The 19204-nt window shown below is 43.1% G+C and overlaps 1 protein-coding gene across 1 annotated transcript; it reads left to right on the top strand.

Annotated features, from left to right (window-relative positions):
- Positions 1 to 239: 239 nt before the first annotated feature.
- copg2 (COPI coat complex subunit gamma 2) lies at positions 240 to 19191 on the top strand. Its single transcript, XM_083631977.1, has 24 exons — positions 240 to 340; positions 967 to 1019; positions 1131 to 1211; positions 2292 to 2363; positions 2528 to 2607; positions 3043 to 3118; positions 4153 to 4245; positions 4432 to 4518; positions 4719 to 4876; positions 7013 to 7146; positions 7330 to 7397; positions 7720 to 7908; positions 8914 to 9009; positions 11130 to 11373; positions 11505 to 11580; positions 12626 to 12729; positions 14292 to 14417; positions 15091 to 15159; positions 15365 to 15546; positions 15656 to 15785; positions 16974 to 17071; positions 17205 to 17343; positions 17592 to 17690; positions 18052 to 19191. Exons 1-24 carry the CDS (start codon positions 304 to 306, stop codon positions 18180 to 18182), a joined length of 2622 nt encoding a protein of 873 aa, XP_083488103.1. The 5' UTR covers positions 240 to 303; the 3' UTR covers positions 18183 to 19191.
- Positions 19192 to 19204: the final 13 nt, after the last annotated feature.

Raw genomic sequence — 19204 nt, 5'->3', positions numbered from 1 at the left:
AAATAAAATAAAATAAAATATAATAATAATAATAATAATAATAATAATAATAATAATAATAATAATAATAATAATAATAATAATAATAATAATAATAATAATAATAATATTATTATTATCACCAAGGTATGTGTCAGGCATGGTTTCAGGCCGGACACCGCCCTCTGCCGGTCAGGATGCAGGACGACATCTGACGTGTTTTCCGTCGACGTGTACTCTCACAGGAAGCTTTCATTTTGGCTACGTGGAGCTAGCTTTTCATGATCATCATTCGCTCTCATCCGTGAGCTGCATTCCGCTACGATGATTAAAAAATTTGATAAGAAAGACGAAGAATCTGGTAAGAATGGGAAATTACTGCTTTTGATAGTCGCAGTGGGAAACGAAAACGGCGTCTAGGTTGACAAGACTCAGTTTGCTCGCTTTAGGAGCTTTAAGGCGTTAGCCTGCTAGCTAACTAACGTTAGCTGTCAGATTTAACGTTAGTTGTAGCGGTTCTGCAAGATACTTTATGGTTATGTAACGTATGAAACAAATTGCAGTTGCATTTAAATGTATGGCACGCCCCCCAATTCCTGTTACATAGCGTTACATGTCAAAAATCAATCTGCTGTTAGCTTGTTTACTACTACACTCGCCACGTAAATTGAGCTAGATAAGATACTTGACCTCTCTGACAATTAACGATAGTTAGCTACTAGCGTTACATGTAACATTACTATGTCACTTATTGTCATAATTACACTTTCATGGATATCTTCCCTTAATGTCCTTTTATTTCTCCGTTCTTGCTCAATTTGTAATGTAGTTACACCCACCGTCATCTTGCATTTAACCATAACGTTACACCCAGTGCAATGTACTTCCAGATGTGCACAGCTATTGTCTTTAAATAATTAGATTAGGTAGTTTAACAACTCAGTGTTTGAAAACACAGGAGCCTAACCCTGATGTTTTGACTTACAGGAAGTGGGTCCAACCCGTTTCAACATCTGGAGAAGAGTGCAGTGTTGCAGGAGGTAAAGTTTACACGCCTGTTACTGCATGGCATCAGGAACAAATACAGGAGGGACAGAAATTATACTTACGTAACAGTAAAGTTAACAAAGCTCTCCCCTTCTTGTTCACAGGCACGTATCTTCAATGAGACCCCCATCAACCCCAGAAGATGTCTCCACATCCTCACCAAGATTATCTACCTTCTCAACCAGGTAACAGGTAGTTTAATGGTGCTTTCTCACTGGGGGCATGGAACGGAACGGAGTGCAACGTTCACACTCATCAAATGTTCCGGACCTGCAGTGGGTTGCACCAGCTGTGCATAAGCTGAAACGTAATCTAGTTTGAGCGTAAAGTCTCACTAAGTCCGAGTTTACGCACTACTAAAAATATATGGGTTGCGCAAGTGAAATAGTTACAACGTAGGCATAAGTTATAACTTAATTCTTACGCCTACCCCTTACTAGGTGTAAAGTCCTCCGTGAAATAGCAGTTGGTACGGATTGCAACTTGGCACCGTGGCGCATCGTTGTTTTGCGTCCTCCGCCACATGCTCTCCGTGATAAATTACACCATTTGACATTTCGTTTTCCACAAGTGGCGGCACTGCATACACATTAAAATAACAGCAATTAAGTAGCGAGGCAGGATAATGGTGAATTACAATGCATGATGATGAAGCTCTCACCACAGATAAATGTTAACAGTCTAAAGAATGTTACTCTAATAACGTTCTCATTTGGTTAGTGTTAATGAAATATGAATGCACTAATTTGCGGTGGGCAAAATGGCCCAGACTATCAGCCCGACTGTTTATATTCCGCTTAAATCATTATTATTTGGGTAGTTTTGTTGATGAAATAGGAAATCAAGTCAGCAAGTTTTCATACCGCTTAATTTGGCAATGGTATTAAACATCGGTTTCACCGTGCTTTTCACTGATTGGTCACAGATAGTGTACACGTCATTTTCTGCTACACTATTTTGCCTAGTGTGGGGTTTAAGCGTCCTTAAACTAGTTAAGATGTACCTAGCTAGTCAACCTAGCTAGATTCAACGTAGCAGTTAGTGTGGACCTTACACCCTAACTTAAGAGAGAACTTACGTTCAGCTGGTGCAACAGGCTACTGGGGTCAATTTGGCGACAAGTGCTCAGGAACGGTACCGGGGCGCTAGTGTGAAAGCACCCTAAGACATCAACTGGCTCTTTATTAGACTGCTGAGTTTTGTGTCTGTCCACCTCTTGCTCTCTCTGACTTACTCTCTCTATCTACACGTCTTTGTCAATATAGGGGGAGCATTTTGGGACCACAGAGGCTACAGAGGCATTCTTTGCCATGACCAGGCTCTTTCAGTCCAATGATGTAAGATATTGGTCATTCATTCATTCATTTCGTCATTCAGTCATTCATTCAATTGTGCCTCTTTTGAGTCTCTCTAAATGTGGATTGTTGAGAGCTTGTTTTGATTAGTCAGTGGTTCCAGTGATGTGCACTCCATCTTGAGTTCACACTTTTTGTCCTCTTAGCAAACCCTGAGGAGAATGTGCTACCTGACCATCAAGGAGATGGCCAACATCTCAGAGGATGTCATCATTGTCACTAGCAGGTTAGAAGTAATTTAATGTGGATTGTTTTTCAGTATCACACATATGCATTACTGCATACATGTTCCCACAGCACTTTTGCTTGACAGAATAGAAACACTTGAAATGTCATTTTGTCCAGTTTTCCCTAAAATATATTGTATGGTTAAACTTTCATTTTAATGTGACTTTCATCATCCATTCACACCAGGATGCATTGATTAAGTGACAGGTCTGGATGCACAAAATTGTTCTTTGCTCACATTGATATTGCATCTTGAAAAACTGGCTTGGTCTTTTAGGCTAAATAATCAGTTTAAAATTATTACAGAGGAAACAATAACTGATTCTTATGGATATGTCTTTTTTTTCCATTATTATCACTGATGCCAGAAGTTCTGTGTCTTTTGAGGCTATGTACAGAATGCTAAATGTATTACTCTTGTGCTGTTTTATAGCCTGACCAAAGACATGACTGGCAAGGAAGATGTGTACAGAGGACCTGCTATCAGAGCCCTCTGCAGGATCACTGACGTGAGTGGTGCTCCATCCTTCTCTCCCTGCTTCTCTTCCTTCTCCCCTTCATCCCTTCTTCACCTTTCCCCTTGCACACAACAAAAGAGCATGCAACACTGCAAAATGTCAACAAAAAATGGTAAATGATGAAATGTGGAAGATGAGATCAATTCTTTTCTCCCACCGGATTTTTCTCCGCAATTGCACTTGGCCAATTCCCCCTGCTCTCCTGGTCGTCTCTCCACCCCCTCTGCCGATCTGGGGAGAGCCGTAGACTACCACATGCTTCCTTCCGATACATGTGCAGTTGCCAGTCGCTGCTTTTCACCTGACAGCTAGGAGTTTCACCGGCAGGACGTAGCTCGTGGGAGGATCACACTATTCTGAAGAAGGGCTTTGCCTAAAACGTCACATCATAATGAGAATGAGAATCAGAATCACTATTTTTGTTACAATTTGGAATTTGTTTTAGTGTAAGTACTATGCAGCGTAACGGTCATATCAATATTCTGAGATAAAGAAAATAGAAAAAAAAATCTAAAAGACAAATCACACAACATTGCAAGTGCAGTCCAATATTTACACGAATAGGAGGAGTGTTATCACTTTGTGGTGATATACCAATAAATGGTGGGAGCAGCAGTTACCAGTGTGCGGACAATTTTGTTATTTTCAGGATCATGCTATAACAGTTCCCCGACCAGGCACATCCCGACTGACCAAAGGAGGCACTAGGGCAGTGATAAGGACTAATACCCCACCTGCTTCCCACCTGCCGGTAGGAATGTTTGACCAAGACAGACGTACCGCTGCCGGGAATTGAACCCGGGTACCCGCAAAGAGATGCAATAGAACACCATGCATGTCTCAAGCGAAGACTGGTATCTTTAAAATGCATGAAGACTTATGCTGGCCGATTATGTAATGGCTTTTACTGCATATCTAACTCTTCCTCCTCTCTTCCCTCTGTGGATTGACTGCAACTAGGCTAACGTCATGCTCTGTAATTATTAAGAAACTGAAGCAGCGTTTGTGACCTATTTTTCCCTCAGACCACCATGCTGCAGGCCATTGAGAGGTACATGAAGCAGGCCATCGTTGACAAGGTGCCCAGTGTGTCCAGTTCAGCACTAGTCTCCTCACTGGTAAGACAGGTTCACTTGCAAATCTGGATAGAATTCTTTAGTGGCACTGCTTTACGGGCGTACAACTCCCATTCATTTTCTATTAGAGATGATGGTTTTCCTGCCTTTTTTCTGTTCCTGTGTGAAATGGTGGATGTGCCGTAGGCTGTGGCAATTCAAGCCCTTTTGGTTTCCGTGTGTTTTTAGCACATGGTGAAGATGAGCTATGAAGTGGTGAAGCGTTGGGTGAACGAGGCCCAGGAGGCTGCATCCAGTGATAATATCATGGTCCAGGTGGGTGTGACAGACACACACACAGACACCTGAGAATTCATACTGTTTGAAATTATAGCGTAGGGGGTGCTGCTTAACTGAGACTTATCAATGCCAGCGTATTCATAAGATTTATCCAAGTTTTTTGCTACTCAAATGAAGCTGATTTGATGTGTTTTGAACAATGCATAATCACAAAGCTTCCGTGTGTGTCCCTCCAGTATCATGCCTTGGGCCTGTTGTACCACCTTAGGAAGAATGACCGTCTTGCCGTCTCCAAGATGCTCAACAAGTTCACAAAGTCTGGTCTCAAGTCTCCCTTTGCCTACTGCATGCTCATCCGCATCGCCAGCAAACTGCTGGACGAGACAGAGGGAGGGTATGTAGACCAGCAGTCGGCTAATGGACCAATAGATACACACACAGCATGTCTGCTAATGGAGCAATAGATACACACACAGCATGTCGGCTAATGGAGCAATAGATACACACACAGCATGTCTGCTAATGGAGCAATAGATACACACACAGCATGTCTGCTAATGGACCAGTAGATACACACACAGCATGTCTGCTAATGGACCAATAGATACACACACAGCATGTCTGCTAATGGACCAATAGATACACACACAGCATGTCTGCTAATGGACCAATAGATACACACACAGCATGTCGGCTAATGGACCAATAGATACACACACAGCATGTCTGCTAATGGTCTGGACCATTAGATACACACACAGCATGTCTGCTAATGGACCAATAGATACACACACAGCATGTCTGCTAATGGACCAATAGATACACACTAGGGATGTCAACGGTTAACCGTTAATCGATTAACCGTCGCTAACGTCGTTGTTCGGTTATTGCTGTCGGTCTATCAGTTAACACATTCACTGCCAACAACGTATGAACACGTTTTCAGAATCCAGCTGTTCCCTGCCAACAACGTGTTTACACGTTTTTGGCATCGATTTTTTTTTTTTGACGGTGGGTTGTGCATCTAAGCCTTTTACATCTCTTATATAATTATTGGAGCCACCGAACGTTTACAACCCATTCCACCGACCCACTAAGTGGCAACAGTGCTCTCCTGGCTAGAGAAAGGAAAGCATTTTTTTAACTTGTCAAGCCATTCTCAGCCCAGCCATTCTCCTTTTCGCGCTGATTGCTGGCGATGCGGGATTGCAAATTTACATAATAGATTCAGCCGATCTACTATGATCGGGTGATAGATTACAGGTGGAGGAACACACTTTGAAACACGCAGCATAAATATGACCAGAATCGCAAAAGCTTCTCTCAACCAAAACTCCAAACGAGCGAGTCCATCCCGACTTCCTCAAACAGCGGCCCAGACATGCAGGCACAGGAGAGCAGCAAAGCACTGACTGGTGACAAGCTTGTCCGCCCACGGAGGGCGGAGTTGAAGCAACTCGAGAGGGAGGGAGAGAGAGAGAGAGAGAGAGAGAGAGAGAGAGAGAGAGAGAGAGAGAGGGAGGGAGAGCGAGAGGGAGGGAGAGAGAGAGAGAGAGCGAGAGGGGGAGGGAGAGAGAGAGAGAGAGAGCCAAAAATGAATGGTTAAAGTGACAGTTCCATCCAATTTCACAAAAAGCCGTTTATCTCTGAATATTCTTTTTCACGCTAAAACCATGCTGTATTCAACTGCTAATGCTTACATAACTACTAACTCTACAAACTAACTCTTTTAGACAGAGAAAGTACACATTCTATTAGTACTTTTGAGATATTGTATGTTCACAAACTCCAAGCTGAAACGAATCCTCGGCTCTTATAAAATGAGCCATAATCCTCAAAAAACGGCTTGGCAGAAGCTACCTACAGCAAAAAAAAACGTCTGGCAGTCAATGTGTTAATATATATATTTTTTTTTTTTTTTTTTTTTTTGGTCTATTTACTCAATGAGCTCATACCCAAACAAGGCGTGTCTATTTAGATGCTGAAATGTTAATGCTTTTTGTGTTAGAATACACAAAAAGCATTAACATTTCAGCATCTAAATAGACACGCCTTGTTTGGGCATGAGCTCATTGAGTAAATAGACAAAAAAAAAAAAATAATAATAATATTAAAAAATTATGAATTAACCGATAGGTTAATCGATTATTAGCGTCGGTTAATCGAAAGTGAAATTAACCGAAAATTGACATCCCTAATACACACACAGCATGTCTGCTAATGGAGCAATAGATACACACACAGCATGTCTGCTAATGGACCAATAGATACACACACAGCATGTCTGGATACCGGCAGGCAGGGTACAGCTAACTCCCTAGTGCTGCTACTACTCTCTCTTAAAGTCTGTTAGCATGGCCACATGACTTCTTCTTGGGGGCAGTGGTCGCCTACAGGTTAGAGAAGTACGCTTGTGACTGAGAGGTCACCCGCTCAAATGACATAGTATGTCTGTTATTACTGTGATATTGAAGTAGCCATTGCAGCCCTACATTGTTTACAATGGTATATTCTATCTGTGTGTTTGCAGTCACGACAGCCCCTTGTTTGACTTTATTGAGAGCTGTCTGAGGAACAAGAATGAGATGGTGGTGTATGAGGCCGCCTCTGCCATCGTCCACATGCCAAACTGTACTGCCAGGGAACTGGCCCCCGCGGTCTCTGGTAGGTGTTGTTGACTGAAAGTATAAACCATATTTCTTTGATACATTTTGGTATTGAATAAAGTACCATCCTAATAAGGGTTTACCTGATGTTTTCATGCGCGTGTAAGATTAACTGTCGTCATCATATTCACCTCTTTAGCTCTCTGAGTCTCATTGTCAATGTGTATGTCTTTTTCGGCAGTGCTCCAGCTCTTCTGCAGTTCTCCCAAAGCAGCCTTGAGATATGCTGCAGTCAGGACCCTCAACAAGGTACAGCTGCACTCTTCTCTGCCTTGCATAGTTCATTATAACTGAATATATAAGCACAGAACACCTTATTGTTTGTCAAAGTAAATATGGTTGAGCTAATGAGTGGCACAGGTTTTATAACCTTATTTGTATGATATTGTAATGGCAATACTACTGTAGAAGTTTGGTGTTCATTTCCAGTTCACAGGTAGATAAAGACCTGAGTGGGATGATGTTTGCAGTACTATATTTGCCTTGACAGTGCACTAAATGTTTACCACTTAAAACGTATGGTACTGTAATAAGTGAATATCAACCCCGACACTCCCCATGTGGCCACCAGGTGGCGATGAAGCACCCGTCGGCGGTGACTGCATGTAACCTGGACCTGGAGAACCTGATCACGGACTCGAACCGCAGCATCGCCACACTGGCCATCACCACCCTGCTGAAGACCGGCAGCGAGAGCAGCGTGGACCGACTCATGAAACAGATCTCCTCCTTCGTCTCTGAGATCTCAGATGAGTTTAAGGTCAGACATTTTTGTTTTGGTTTAGATTTGAGATTCATTTGACTTTTACAGTATGCGTCATTTGAATAAGCAGGAAAACAAAGTACCGTAATTTCCGCACTATAAGCCGCACCGGAGTATAAGCCGCAGCAGCAAAATTGCCTGTTTGTTACATATATAAGCCGCACCGGACTATAAGCCGCAGGTGTTTTAATGTTTTTTTTTTTTTTTTTTTTTAATTGTGTTTTAATGTTTAATTACCATATGTAAGGGTTCATGCACAGAGGGGATTGTCGGGAAAGAGATGGCTGTTTGAGGAAGCTCCCATTTATTAACATTTCAACAAAACAACATAACACAACACCACCTGTGTTTTTTTTTACAGTGCACACAGTGTCCGCGGTGTGGTGAAAAGAGGGCAAGAGAGGAAATTAAAACAGAAGTGGATTTATAGTTAGAAAGAGTGCTAAAGAAGAGAGAATTCCGTTTTTGTTTTTTTTCCCCCGTGAAAAAATCCATAGATAAGCCGCACCGTTATATAAGCCGCAGGGCCAAAAAAACCGGGGGGAAAAGCCGCGGCTTATAGTCCGAAATTTACGGTAGTTAGGGCAGCAGGTTTCAAGTCCCTGTGTTGCTGTCGTGTCCTTGAGCAAGGCACTGACTCTGTACGAGCTCTGTTCTTATGCTTGATCTCTGACATCCTGGTGAAAGTTAAGCAAACATAAAATCCCGCCTCTGATCAGCAAAAGTATCATATTTTACTTCAATGCAATCCAGATGGGAAATCCAGAGCTTTAATCCAGACCTGGATTGTCATCATCCTGTACCTGAATGACTTATTCACACTGAAATCCAATACTTGTTTAACTTAAATAAATAAATGGGGGATTATAGGATTTGTGGTCAAAAAAGATGAATTTGTAATAGACATTCTAGATTCACTGTTTTGCTGTCCTCTTGTAAATCCTGTTATTTATTTTATTTTCATCTTTTCCCTGATGATGTCCTGATACTTGTGTCTTCCAGGTGGTGGTGGTGCAGGCCATCAGTGCCCTGTGTCAGAAGTATCCCAGGAAGCACAGCGTCATGATGAACTTCCTGTCCAACATGCTCAGAGATGATGTGAGTTCAGCACAAGCTGCCGGTCTCACTTAACACTTTGCTCTTTGCCCTGCAGAGACCATTTCCTTATCATTGTACCTGCTGATTACAGATTGCACACTAGCATGCGTATACATGTTATCACACTTGATCACCTCCATGGAAAAACAGTTAACATGGGATTTTATAGCATAGAGTTTGACCACACAGGTGTGTGTATATGTGACTTTGTAAAAAGAAAAGCGCTAGTGCAGCGACCAGGACACATACCCCTCTGGCTTCCCACCCGCAGACACGGCCAATTGTCTGTAGGAACATGTAACTGAGCCGGAGGTAACGCTAAGCTGCTGGGAGTTGAACCCGTGTCTCCGCGGTGGTAGGCGAGTGCTTTCACCTCTACACTACCCAGATGTCCCTATAAAAGATTTGCTGCATCGTCGCTGTTTTCAGACTCACTTTCTTTTGCTAACAAGCACAAAGTCTAAAGTGCTTTATTGGTGCTGGTAATTACAATTAACTCGGATAATGACACAATACAAGGTTAACAGCCTCGGTGCAGGACAAAACCTAAACATGCTGTATGACTGCAGACATACACAAACACACTAAACTAGGTGGATAGTTAGCAAAAGATGCATGAATGATGGATGTGTAAAGTACAGCTAGGTTGATGAATAGCCTACATATCTATTAGTAGGGATGGGGCCGATCCAATATCGGTATCGGGTGCCGATATTGGCACTAATTCATGGATCGGATCGGATTGAGAGAGAAAAATCTGATAATTTCTTTTTTGTTCAATTGCGGCGCTGGCCGTAATTTGCCCATGTATAATAGTATCCTTCTTTGCCTTGTATATTTTCTTAATTTTGTCTGCTTTTTGCAAGGTATATTAAAAAAAAAAAATGTAATTGGCCAAATCTTTGCCTATACTGTATATTCAAGAAAAATATTGGTATCGGCATAATATCGGTATCGGCAGATATCCAAATTCAGGTATCGGAAACGGATCGGAAGTGAAAAAAGTGGATCGGTGCATCCCTATCTATTAGTCATATGAGTGCATGTGCAGAGTTGTGTGTGTGTGTGTGTGTGTGTGTGTGTGTGTGTGTGTGTGTGTGTGTGTGTGTGGGGGGGGGGGGGCGGGGGGGGGGGAGGTGGGCAGGGGTGGTTGTCATTATATAATCAGATAATAAGCTCTATGTCAGTCCTTTTTTGTGATCAATTTGAGCTTTGTGTCGGTCCTGACAACACCCATGATAATATTGCACATTGGCCCAATGCCTTTTGGTCATTATTGCTCAATGAATCCCTCTATGCTTCACTCTGTTTGAGTTTGAGTTCAGGTCCAAGACTCCTAGTGACTGTGTGTCCCCTCTCCTGCAGGGTGGCTTTGACTCCTAGTGACTGTGTTTCCCCTCTCCTGCAGGGTGGCTTTGACTCCTAGTGACTGTGTGTCCCCTCTCCTGCAGGGTGGCTTTGAGTCTTCTAGTGACTGTGTGTCCCCTCTCCTGCAGGGTGGCTTTGAGTCTTCTAGTGACTGTGTGTCCCCTCTCCTGCAGGGTGGCTTTGACTCCTAGTGACTGTGTGTCCCCTCTCCTGCAGGGTGGCTTTGAGTCTTCTAGTGACTGTGTGTCCCCTCTCCTGCAGGGTGGCTTTGAGTCTTCTAGTGACTGTGTGTCCCCTCTCCTGCAGGGTGGCTTTGACTCCTAGTGACTGTGTGTCCCCTCTCCTGCAGGGTGGCTTTGAGTCTTCTAGTGACTGTGTGTCCCCTCTGCTGCAGGGTGGCTTTGAGTCTTCTAGTGACTGTGTGTCCCCTCTCCTGCAGGGTGGCTTTGAGTCTTTTAGTGACTGTGTGTCCCCTCTCCTGCAGGGTGGCTTTGAGTCTTCTAGTGACTGTGTGTCCCCTCTCCTGCAGGGTGGCTTTGAGTCTTCTAGTGACTGTGTGTCCCCTCTGCTGCAGGGTGGCTTTGAGTCTTCTAGTGACTGTGTGTCCCCTCTCCTGCAGGGTGGCTTTGAGTCTTCTAGTGACTGTGTCCCCTCTCCTGCAGGGTAGCTTTGAGTCTTCTAGTGACTGTGTGTCCCCTCTCCTGCAGGGTGGCTTTGAGTCTTCTAGTGACTGTGTGTCCCCTCTCCTGCAGGGTGGCTTTGAGTACAAGCGGGCCATCGTGGACTGCATCATCAGCATCATCGAGGAGAACCCAGAGAGCAAAGAGACCGGCCTGGCCCACCTGTGTGAGTTCATTGAGGACTGCGAGCACACAGTGCTGGCCACCAAGATCCTGCACCTGCTGGGCAAGGAGGGCCCTCGCACCCCCTCGCCCTCCAAGTACATCCGCTTCATCTTCAACCGCGTGGTGCTGGAGAGCGAGGCTGTCCGCGCAGGTGAGAGAGAGATATCACCAGCAGCTCCCACCAAGCCACAAAGATAGTCACTCAGGAAGTGTCAGTGGAGGTTTTTATTGTCTAAAACTAAACAAACAAAAACACGTCTTTCCCTCTCCCTGCACCTCCAGCTGCTGTCAGTGCTTTGGCTAAATTTGGAGCCCAGAATGATGATCTGCTGCCAAGTGTGCTGGTTCTCATGCAGAGGTACCTTTATTTACATTCATTTACATCTCATTAGTTATCAGGTTCTCATGCAGAGGTACCTTTATTTACATTCATTTACATCTCATTAGTTATCAGTGTTTCTTCTAGTTTTATTTTTTATTTTGCACCTCAACGTAACATTCTTTCCATTGTTCTTGGCCAGCAGTAGATCAGTTTTACTGGCCCTGTGTATATGTTCACTGGCCCTGTGTATATGTTCACTGGCCCGGCAGCCCAAAAAAAAAGAAAATAACTATTCCCTTCCCCCCTGCCCCATAATTTTGGTGATTCATTATTACATAATATGTACAACAGTGACATTCCCTTGCTTTATATTTGGTTGTTTTCCTTTAGTTCTGGATCTGTAATGTTACACAAATATGCAAAATGTAAAATGAGGCACATCAGTAAATGTCTTTTGTTTTTGTTTTTTTTAATTATGCTATTACAGATACAGGCTTCATGAATAACATTCAGATAGCCTAGCATTGATCTGCAGCTACTCATAAATCTATGTGAGACTGATTAAGTATGATGAATAGAAGTCGTTGAGTTTTAGGGTCTCGTGCTGAGGAGGTGTTGTTCAGTCTCTTCACATTTCTCCATATATTGTGTAAAGCCAGAGATGTATGGAATACATATGGAGACATCTGTCTTGAGAGATAACGCATTGCTCCTCCCCCTCTGCCGATCAGAGGAGAGTTGCCGCTTCTTGTCACCTGACAGTGAAGAGTTTCGCATGGAGTTTAACACATGGAAGGACTACCCCCCCACCCAACACACACACACACACACACACACACTCTCTCTCTCTTTCTCTCTCTCTCTCACTCACACACGCACACACACACACACACACACACACACACACAATCTCTAACATAATGGGAGGTTTAATAGACATGAATTGCCATCGAATGAGTGAATTTGAGAGTAACATCTTTATTATTGTAGTCTAGTTTGTGTAATTTGTGTCTATACACTACTAGATAGAAATTGACACTAGATGCATAGAATGTAGTGTAAACACTATACATTCTTGTAGGTGTATGATGGACAGTGATGATGAGGTGCGTGACAGAGCCACCTTCTACATGAATGTGCTACAGCAGAAGCAGAAGGCCCTCAATGCAGCCTACATTTTCAACGGTAACACACACACACACACACACACACACACACACACACACACCCTTCCTGCTCTTGAAATATTGATTGATTGATTTAATTCATGGATATAGAAGATGATAAAATAATCCAAGGGATAACATGTAAAAGTGAGAACACTTATTTCCAACATGGACAGATGCTAACATGGCACATAACATCATACAATAATTTAAAACAAGTAGCAAAATGTATGGTCACTGAGACCAATGTCCAAGACACCCAACTGGCACACAATAGACTGGCTGTTTGGTGGAGCCTCAATCAATCAATCAATCAATCAGTTTAATACATGTCCCAGAAGGGCACTTTGGTTCACATCAGACAGTAGTGGATAATTGTAACTCTTTTCTCCGCCTTCCGTACAGTGAGAGATTTTGACACAACTCACGTGCATTCTCATATTCAGAAAATGTCTCAACATTTGGGGGAAAATCTTAATTTCTTTATGGATGCTTGTGGAAATGCATATTGTATTCCAAAAACAGAAGGAATTTCTGGACACAATTTACATCCATCTGACCTGTATTATCATTATGGCTGACATTTTGACAATCTTTTTATGTATATGTATATATATATATATATATATATATATATATATATATATATATATATATATATATACAGTATATATATATATCGTCGCTGTCGTTCCAGGACCTCGAATCTCCAAAACAGCAACTTTTCAGGAAGTTAAAAAAACCTGTTTGCTCTTAAAATACTGAACCAAACGTCGTCAAAGTTGGCACGTCTTAATTATACGGTAGTTAGTTTCCCGCTGAATGTGTCATTACTTTATTAATATCTTACCTGGATAAGCTCAAATTATGTTGTTTATATTATCAGTTCGACTTGGAAGCACTCTCTCCCGGCCAGTCAGGGGGGAGAGAGTCGTATGCTCATGCACTAGCCCCAAGCTCCGAAGAATAGCCTGACATAACGTAGCGTTAACGTTACTTTATTCTCGTCAGAAAACACTCCGATTTGCATGTTAAAACAAGTTTGCAGCCTAGGAATAACTGGAAAACATTTGGTTGATATATTAACGTCAGAGGAAGCCACGATTAGTCAAAATGATAAATATGATAAATACACAGCACGTCGTGTGACTTTTCCGCGTTTACTGTCCTGCGTGGGGGGGGGGGGGGGGTACAGACGGAGGTAGGGGACGAATTTTGAGGTTTGACTGACAGATTGAGGGCGAATGGCGTTACGAGATTTACTCACAAGCTCGTTTTAATGCTTTCCCATTGGTTGCATTTGTTAAAAACCACACAGAGACGTGAAGGGTGACCAATGGCACTGATTTATGACAAAAAGTGAAAAAAGGGACATTCGAGGTCCTGGCACAACAGCGACGATATATATATTTCACTAAGTCGCTGAAGCTCGCAAGCCACAAATATGCCGTGGGACTGTACAGGATGTGTACTACTTTTTAAAAATGGAAAGGAGCTTTAGTTAGTCTCCTGCCAAAGCAGCTGCAGCACAAGTTTCCCAGCATTTGTCTGGTGTTAATTATCCATGTGTGTTGCTCTCAGGCCTGTCAGTTTCTGTGCCCGGCCTGGAGAAGTCCTTGCACCAGTACACCTTGGACCCCTCGGAGAAACCCTTCGACATGAAGACCGTCCCTCTGGCCTCAGCACCCATCACCGAACAGAAGACAGGTACAACAAGCTGTACCACCCTCTTTATTTTTTAGACTTGGAATTCAGACAAGTATGGCTGCAACTAACTGTGATTACATAGTCACAAATTTAGCAGAGCCCAAAGTGATTCTTAAAATCGCTTAGTCTGAACAGAACAGATTCAAAAACGAAGTTAATTTTATAATGATATGAAATAGGGGAAAAACAGCAAATCTTTGTGTGTCCTGGTCGCTGCATTAGCGCCTCCTCTGGTCAGTCGTTGCGCCTGGACGGGGCGGAAAGGAACTGGTGGGAATAGAGTGATCCTCCCACGTGCTACATCCTGCCGGTGAAGCTCCCCGCTGTCAGATGAAAAGAAGCGGCTCGCAACTGCAGTCTCGGCTCTCTATTTGCAGATCGGCAGAGGGTGGAGCAGCGACCGGGGCAGCAGGGGGAAATTGGCCAAGTACAAATGAGGGGAAAATCAGAAAAAATTATAATAATATAAAAAGAAAACCATTGGACTGTGATCATTTTACTGTTGCCTTAACACCTTTGGGAACCTGGACCTCTTAGCATTCACTCTAATAATGTGTTTTCTGTGGGCTCTGTGGTGGTTGTCATGGTCCTCTGTTTGCTGCTGGGCACACGTTGTCCCTGGCTGCAGGTTCAGTGTGGGGGGAGATGGTTGACGTTGTTTCTTTCCTCTCAGAAATCGCCCCCGTTGCCACCAGCAAGCTGCCAGAGAAGCTAGCCCCGTCACGCCAGGACATTTATCAGGGTAAGATAGTTTGTGATGTGTAGGCAAATATCAATGTTACACTAGGGATTCAAGAAGAGAGCTACCAGCTTCTGTTTTAATATTCACCCTCTCAGTCTGTTACACTTGTGTAGCTCTAGGATAGGATATAGTCAACAAAATGCCATCAGTAATACACCATTACCTCTTCCTCTCTCTGCGTCTCTCCTCTCCGTCCACCCGATAGAACAACTGGCGTCCATCGCAGAGTTCCAGGACCTGGGTCCGCTCTTCAAGTCGTCCGAACCGGTGCAGCTGACGGAGGCGGAGACAGAGTACGTGGTGCGCTGCATCAAACACACCTTCACCGGACACATGGTCTTCCAGTTCGACTGCACCAACACCCTCAACGACCAGCTCCTGCAGAAAGTAAGTACTTCACATACTGGGTCAAATATGTCTTATTATTTCAGGGTTTCAGACTGTTTAGACACAGGAATAAATCCGATGTGGTCTAACGCGTGGCTGTGTGTGTCAGGTGGTGGTGCAGATGGAGCCGTCGGAAGCTTACGAGGTGCTGCACTACATCCCTGCTGCCAACCTCCCCTACAGCCAGCCTGGCTCCTGTTACAGCCTGGTCCGCCTGCCTGACGACGACCCCACCGCTGGTAGGATACTGTCTAGGGTTGGGTGGGAGGTGCAAGGCCGTGCAGAGACCTTTAGAGGGCCAGGTGCTCAATGTTAAAAAAAGGGCACATGCAGACCTGCCAAACTTGCAAAAATATTTTTTTGAGTACCACAATAGTGTAACGCTTAGTTCACATGCTTTTGCACTACTTCGCTTAGTTTGCACACGGTCATTATCCTCACCATATCATCAATGTATTCAACACATAAATAGGCTATGAAGAAAATAATACAATCATATATTGTTCAGGAGAATTCCTTTAACCTCTTCTACTCCACCCCTACCTACCAGACACCATTTTTCGTCTCTTTTAGGGGGGGGGGGACTGTCGAATTTAGGGTAAGATAGCAGGTCAACAGTATATGTCACATAGAAGTGGTATGCATCATCTGAAAGCTGAAGGTTAATTTGAGGTGCAGCTCAGAAATGTGTGTCAGTGTTTTCTAGTCATAAATCTGTAATAAACATTGTGTTTTGATTAGGCATCTATTCGAGTATGGGCTTAGAACATTATCATGGAAATATGATGGCCATCCCCATGCCATACATTCCCTGAATGTCCTAGGTCTCTAGTTTGATGATTGCGATTAACATCATCACACATGAATACAATTGGGCTAACTGAATCCACAAGTCTCAGCTTTCCAGTCATACCCAATTTATGCAATTCAATGATTGTTTGGGGACCCAGTATGGGGAAATATTCAAATGGAATAGGCGAAAATGAAACATGCGAAAATGAAACATTTATCCTAAATTTGGAGCATTATTTAGCCCCCTTGCCGACAAGGTAGCATGTCAGGCTTGATAGCAATGGATGCGTTAGCTTAGCTCTTTAGTTTCACAGGATATCAGGATCTTCACCCTAGCTTTAAAACTGAGCACGCTACAACCTCTGAAATACAGTCATATCAGCCACGGACAAAAAGGGCACATGGACATAAAAGAGCAAAAGGGCAGGTGCTTGGGCACCCTCCGCACCCCCCACTGCACGTGCCTGGGGAGGTGGCAGGCTTTAACACAGGCTTGAGTGGTAGTGCTTTTGGAATTGCATGATTTCAGTTAGCAATTTGTTTCACTGACTACCTCCTTATCAAGCTAACCTGAAGTGTCTGTGTGTGTTTCTGGACGAGTCTTTAAAATAATGTCATGTCCCATCTGTCCCCAGTGTCCTGTACGTTCAGCTGCACCATGAAGTACCTGGTTAGAGACTGCGACCCCAACACAGGAGAGCCTGATGATGATGGTTATGATGATGAATATGTGGTACGTAATCACATCTCAGAAACAAGCTATTGAAAAATAATCTGGAAGAATGAATTCCAATTCGAGGAATTAACTTCTTCTGTCCTGTGTTTTTTTCTCCTCGCTTCGTCTCCCTTAACTCATCTATTCCTAGCTGGAGGATTTGGAGGTGACGGTAGCGGACCACATCCAGAAGGTTTTGAAACCAAACTTTGGAGCGGCCTGGGAAGAGGTGGGAGATGACTTTGAGAAGGAGGAGACCTTTGCGCTGGCGTCTGTACGAACACTGGACGGTACGCACACTAATTCACATTTTTGATCAGATTATTCCCAAATTACCGTACACTGTCATACAAATTTCAAACATCAGGTGATTTATAGCAGTATTCACCAGCAGTTCGCACATTTGCCAGGATTTAAGTTGCTGCGGTTTTAGTATTTGTCAATTTGTGACAGATTTGAGAAATATCTTAAGCAATATCATGTAAGATTTAAGCAATAATGGAAACAGAGTTGGCTAATGTGTGGTTTTGGTGTACAGAGGCAGTGGGTAACATCGTCAGCTTCCTGGGAATGCAGCCGTGTGAGCGCTCAGACAAAGTTCCAGAGAACAAGAACTCACATGTCCTGTTCCTTGCTGGTGAGTATGGACTCAAACTCCCTCCTTTAAGTTGGAATCAATAACAGAAACTACAACATCACTACAACAACCATACATTATTATTGCCTAAAACCATAGAAAAAGTGGGTGTGTTGCTGCTTTCATGTAGTAAAGTTTCAAGTTAATTCCTGAATTATTTTGTTAATAAATATTTATTATAGTTGTTTGTCAAATTTTATTTGGCATTAGTAAATAAAAAAACATTTCATAAGTGATGAGTGATAACATGTTTTATAGAGGCTACTTTGCACAGATATATAAATGTGCCTTGAGATTTTGTCTTGCCCTTTAGTGTGCCTTGGGCGCAAAAAGGTTTGAAAACCACTGGTCCTCTTCTCAGGTGTGTTTCGGGGGGGTCACGACGTGCTGGTCCGCGCCCGCCTGGCGTTGGCTGATGGCGTCACCATGCAGGTGACGGTGCGCAGCAGTGAGGAGACGCCCGTCGACGTCATCCTGGCCTCCGTGGGCTAAAGGCTGACAGTCCGTCTCCGTGCCGACCACACCTTCCAGCTCCACACCACAAACTGTCTCCCCGTCTTCTTCACCGCCCTCTGCGCAGCACGCCCCTTATGTCTGTCAGCTCAGTTATTATCTGATGCTGTTCTGATTATTACACTGACATCGTACAACCTCCAAACATTTTTGTTACTACTACTCTGTAAACTAATGTGTAAACATCTTGTTTCTTTATACTGTCTATTGGTCTTTATCAGGTCTCCTGTCTGCAAGAGGAAAGTTCTTATCTGTTCTTATCTCATCTGTCAAACTAATAAATTCTGAATTATGTTAAAGTACAAAATGTTTAATTTGTTGCATTCTTAAATTAAGACACTATTTTCTATTTACAAAACTAGTTTTATTTGCAGAAAAAGTTAACATTACATTTTTTGCATCGACATACAGACAAATGTAGAAAATTATATCAAAATTGATAGGATGCAGTTGCTTGCAAATTCTTAATTGGACAGGATTCACATCACAACCAACATCAAATTTGTAGAATTAAAATACTGTCACGAGTTAGATGCGCTCACACAGCCTAACCTCTACCATGCTTCCACTGAGGTTTCTTACAGTATACAAAGTTGTCATTCAATCTATTGCATTAGCTTTAAGTACAACTCATTTTTGTGTTCATATTTGTACTGTACAGCTGTTAAATGTTTGTATTCCAAGCACCGACGCCTCAGGGTTTAATGCTGGTAAATTAGTTTAATCTCAAATTGAGGTTTCTTCTGGTCACAATCAGGATGTAAGGGCAGACTCCACTAACTTTGGTACTATTGCATCACATTAAACATAATGTTAATGTCATGGTTGTTATGTGATGGTTACACCAACATGTTTCAACAAACATGTTGGTGTAACCCATTATCCCAAATCTGAAGAAGGCCATAGGCCGAAACGTAATTTCATTAAAAACTTTTTGCATATGGAGCAGTGAGTGTGCGACACTTTCTTCATCCTCAGGTGTAACCCATTAAACACAGCAG

The sequence above is a fragment of the Poromitra crassiceps genome (assembly GCF_964638095.1).
Source record: "Poromitra crassiceps genome assembly, chromosome: 2".
In the NCBI taxonomy this organism is placed as follows: Eukaryota; Metazoa; Chordata; class Actinopteri; order Beryciformes; family Melamphaidae; genus Poromitra; species Poromitra crassiceps.
The sequence above is the reverse complement of the archived record's forward strand: the minus strand, read 5'-3'. Positions and strand labels throughout refer to the sequence as shown.

What these genes read in the sequence shown, in the direction of transcription:
- copg2 (XM_083631977.1), top strand. Translation starts at nt 304, where the DNA reads ATGATTAAAAAATTTGATAAGAAAGACGAAGAATCTG. An exon ending in CAGTCAGGACCCTCAACAAG is followed by an intron (nt 7,398 to 7,719) that starts GTACAGCTGCAC and finishes TGTGGCCACCAG; the next exon opens with GTGGCGATGAAGCACCCGTC. An exon ending in ACGCCAGGACATTTATCAGG is followed by an intron (nt 15,160 to 15,364) that starts GTAAGATAGTTT and finishes TCCACCCGATAG; the next exon opens with AACAACTGGCGTCCATCGCA.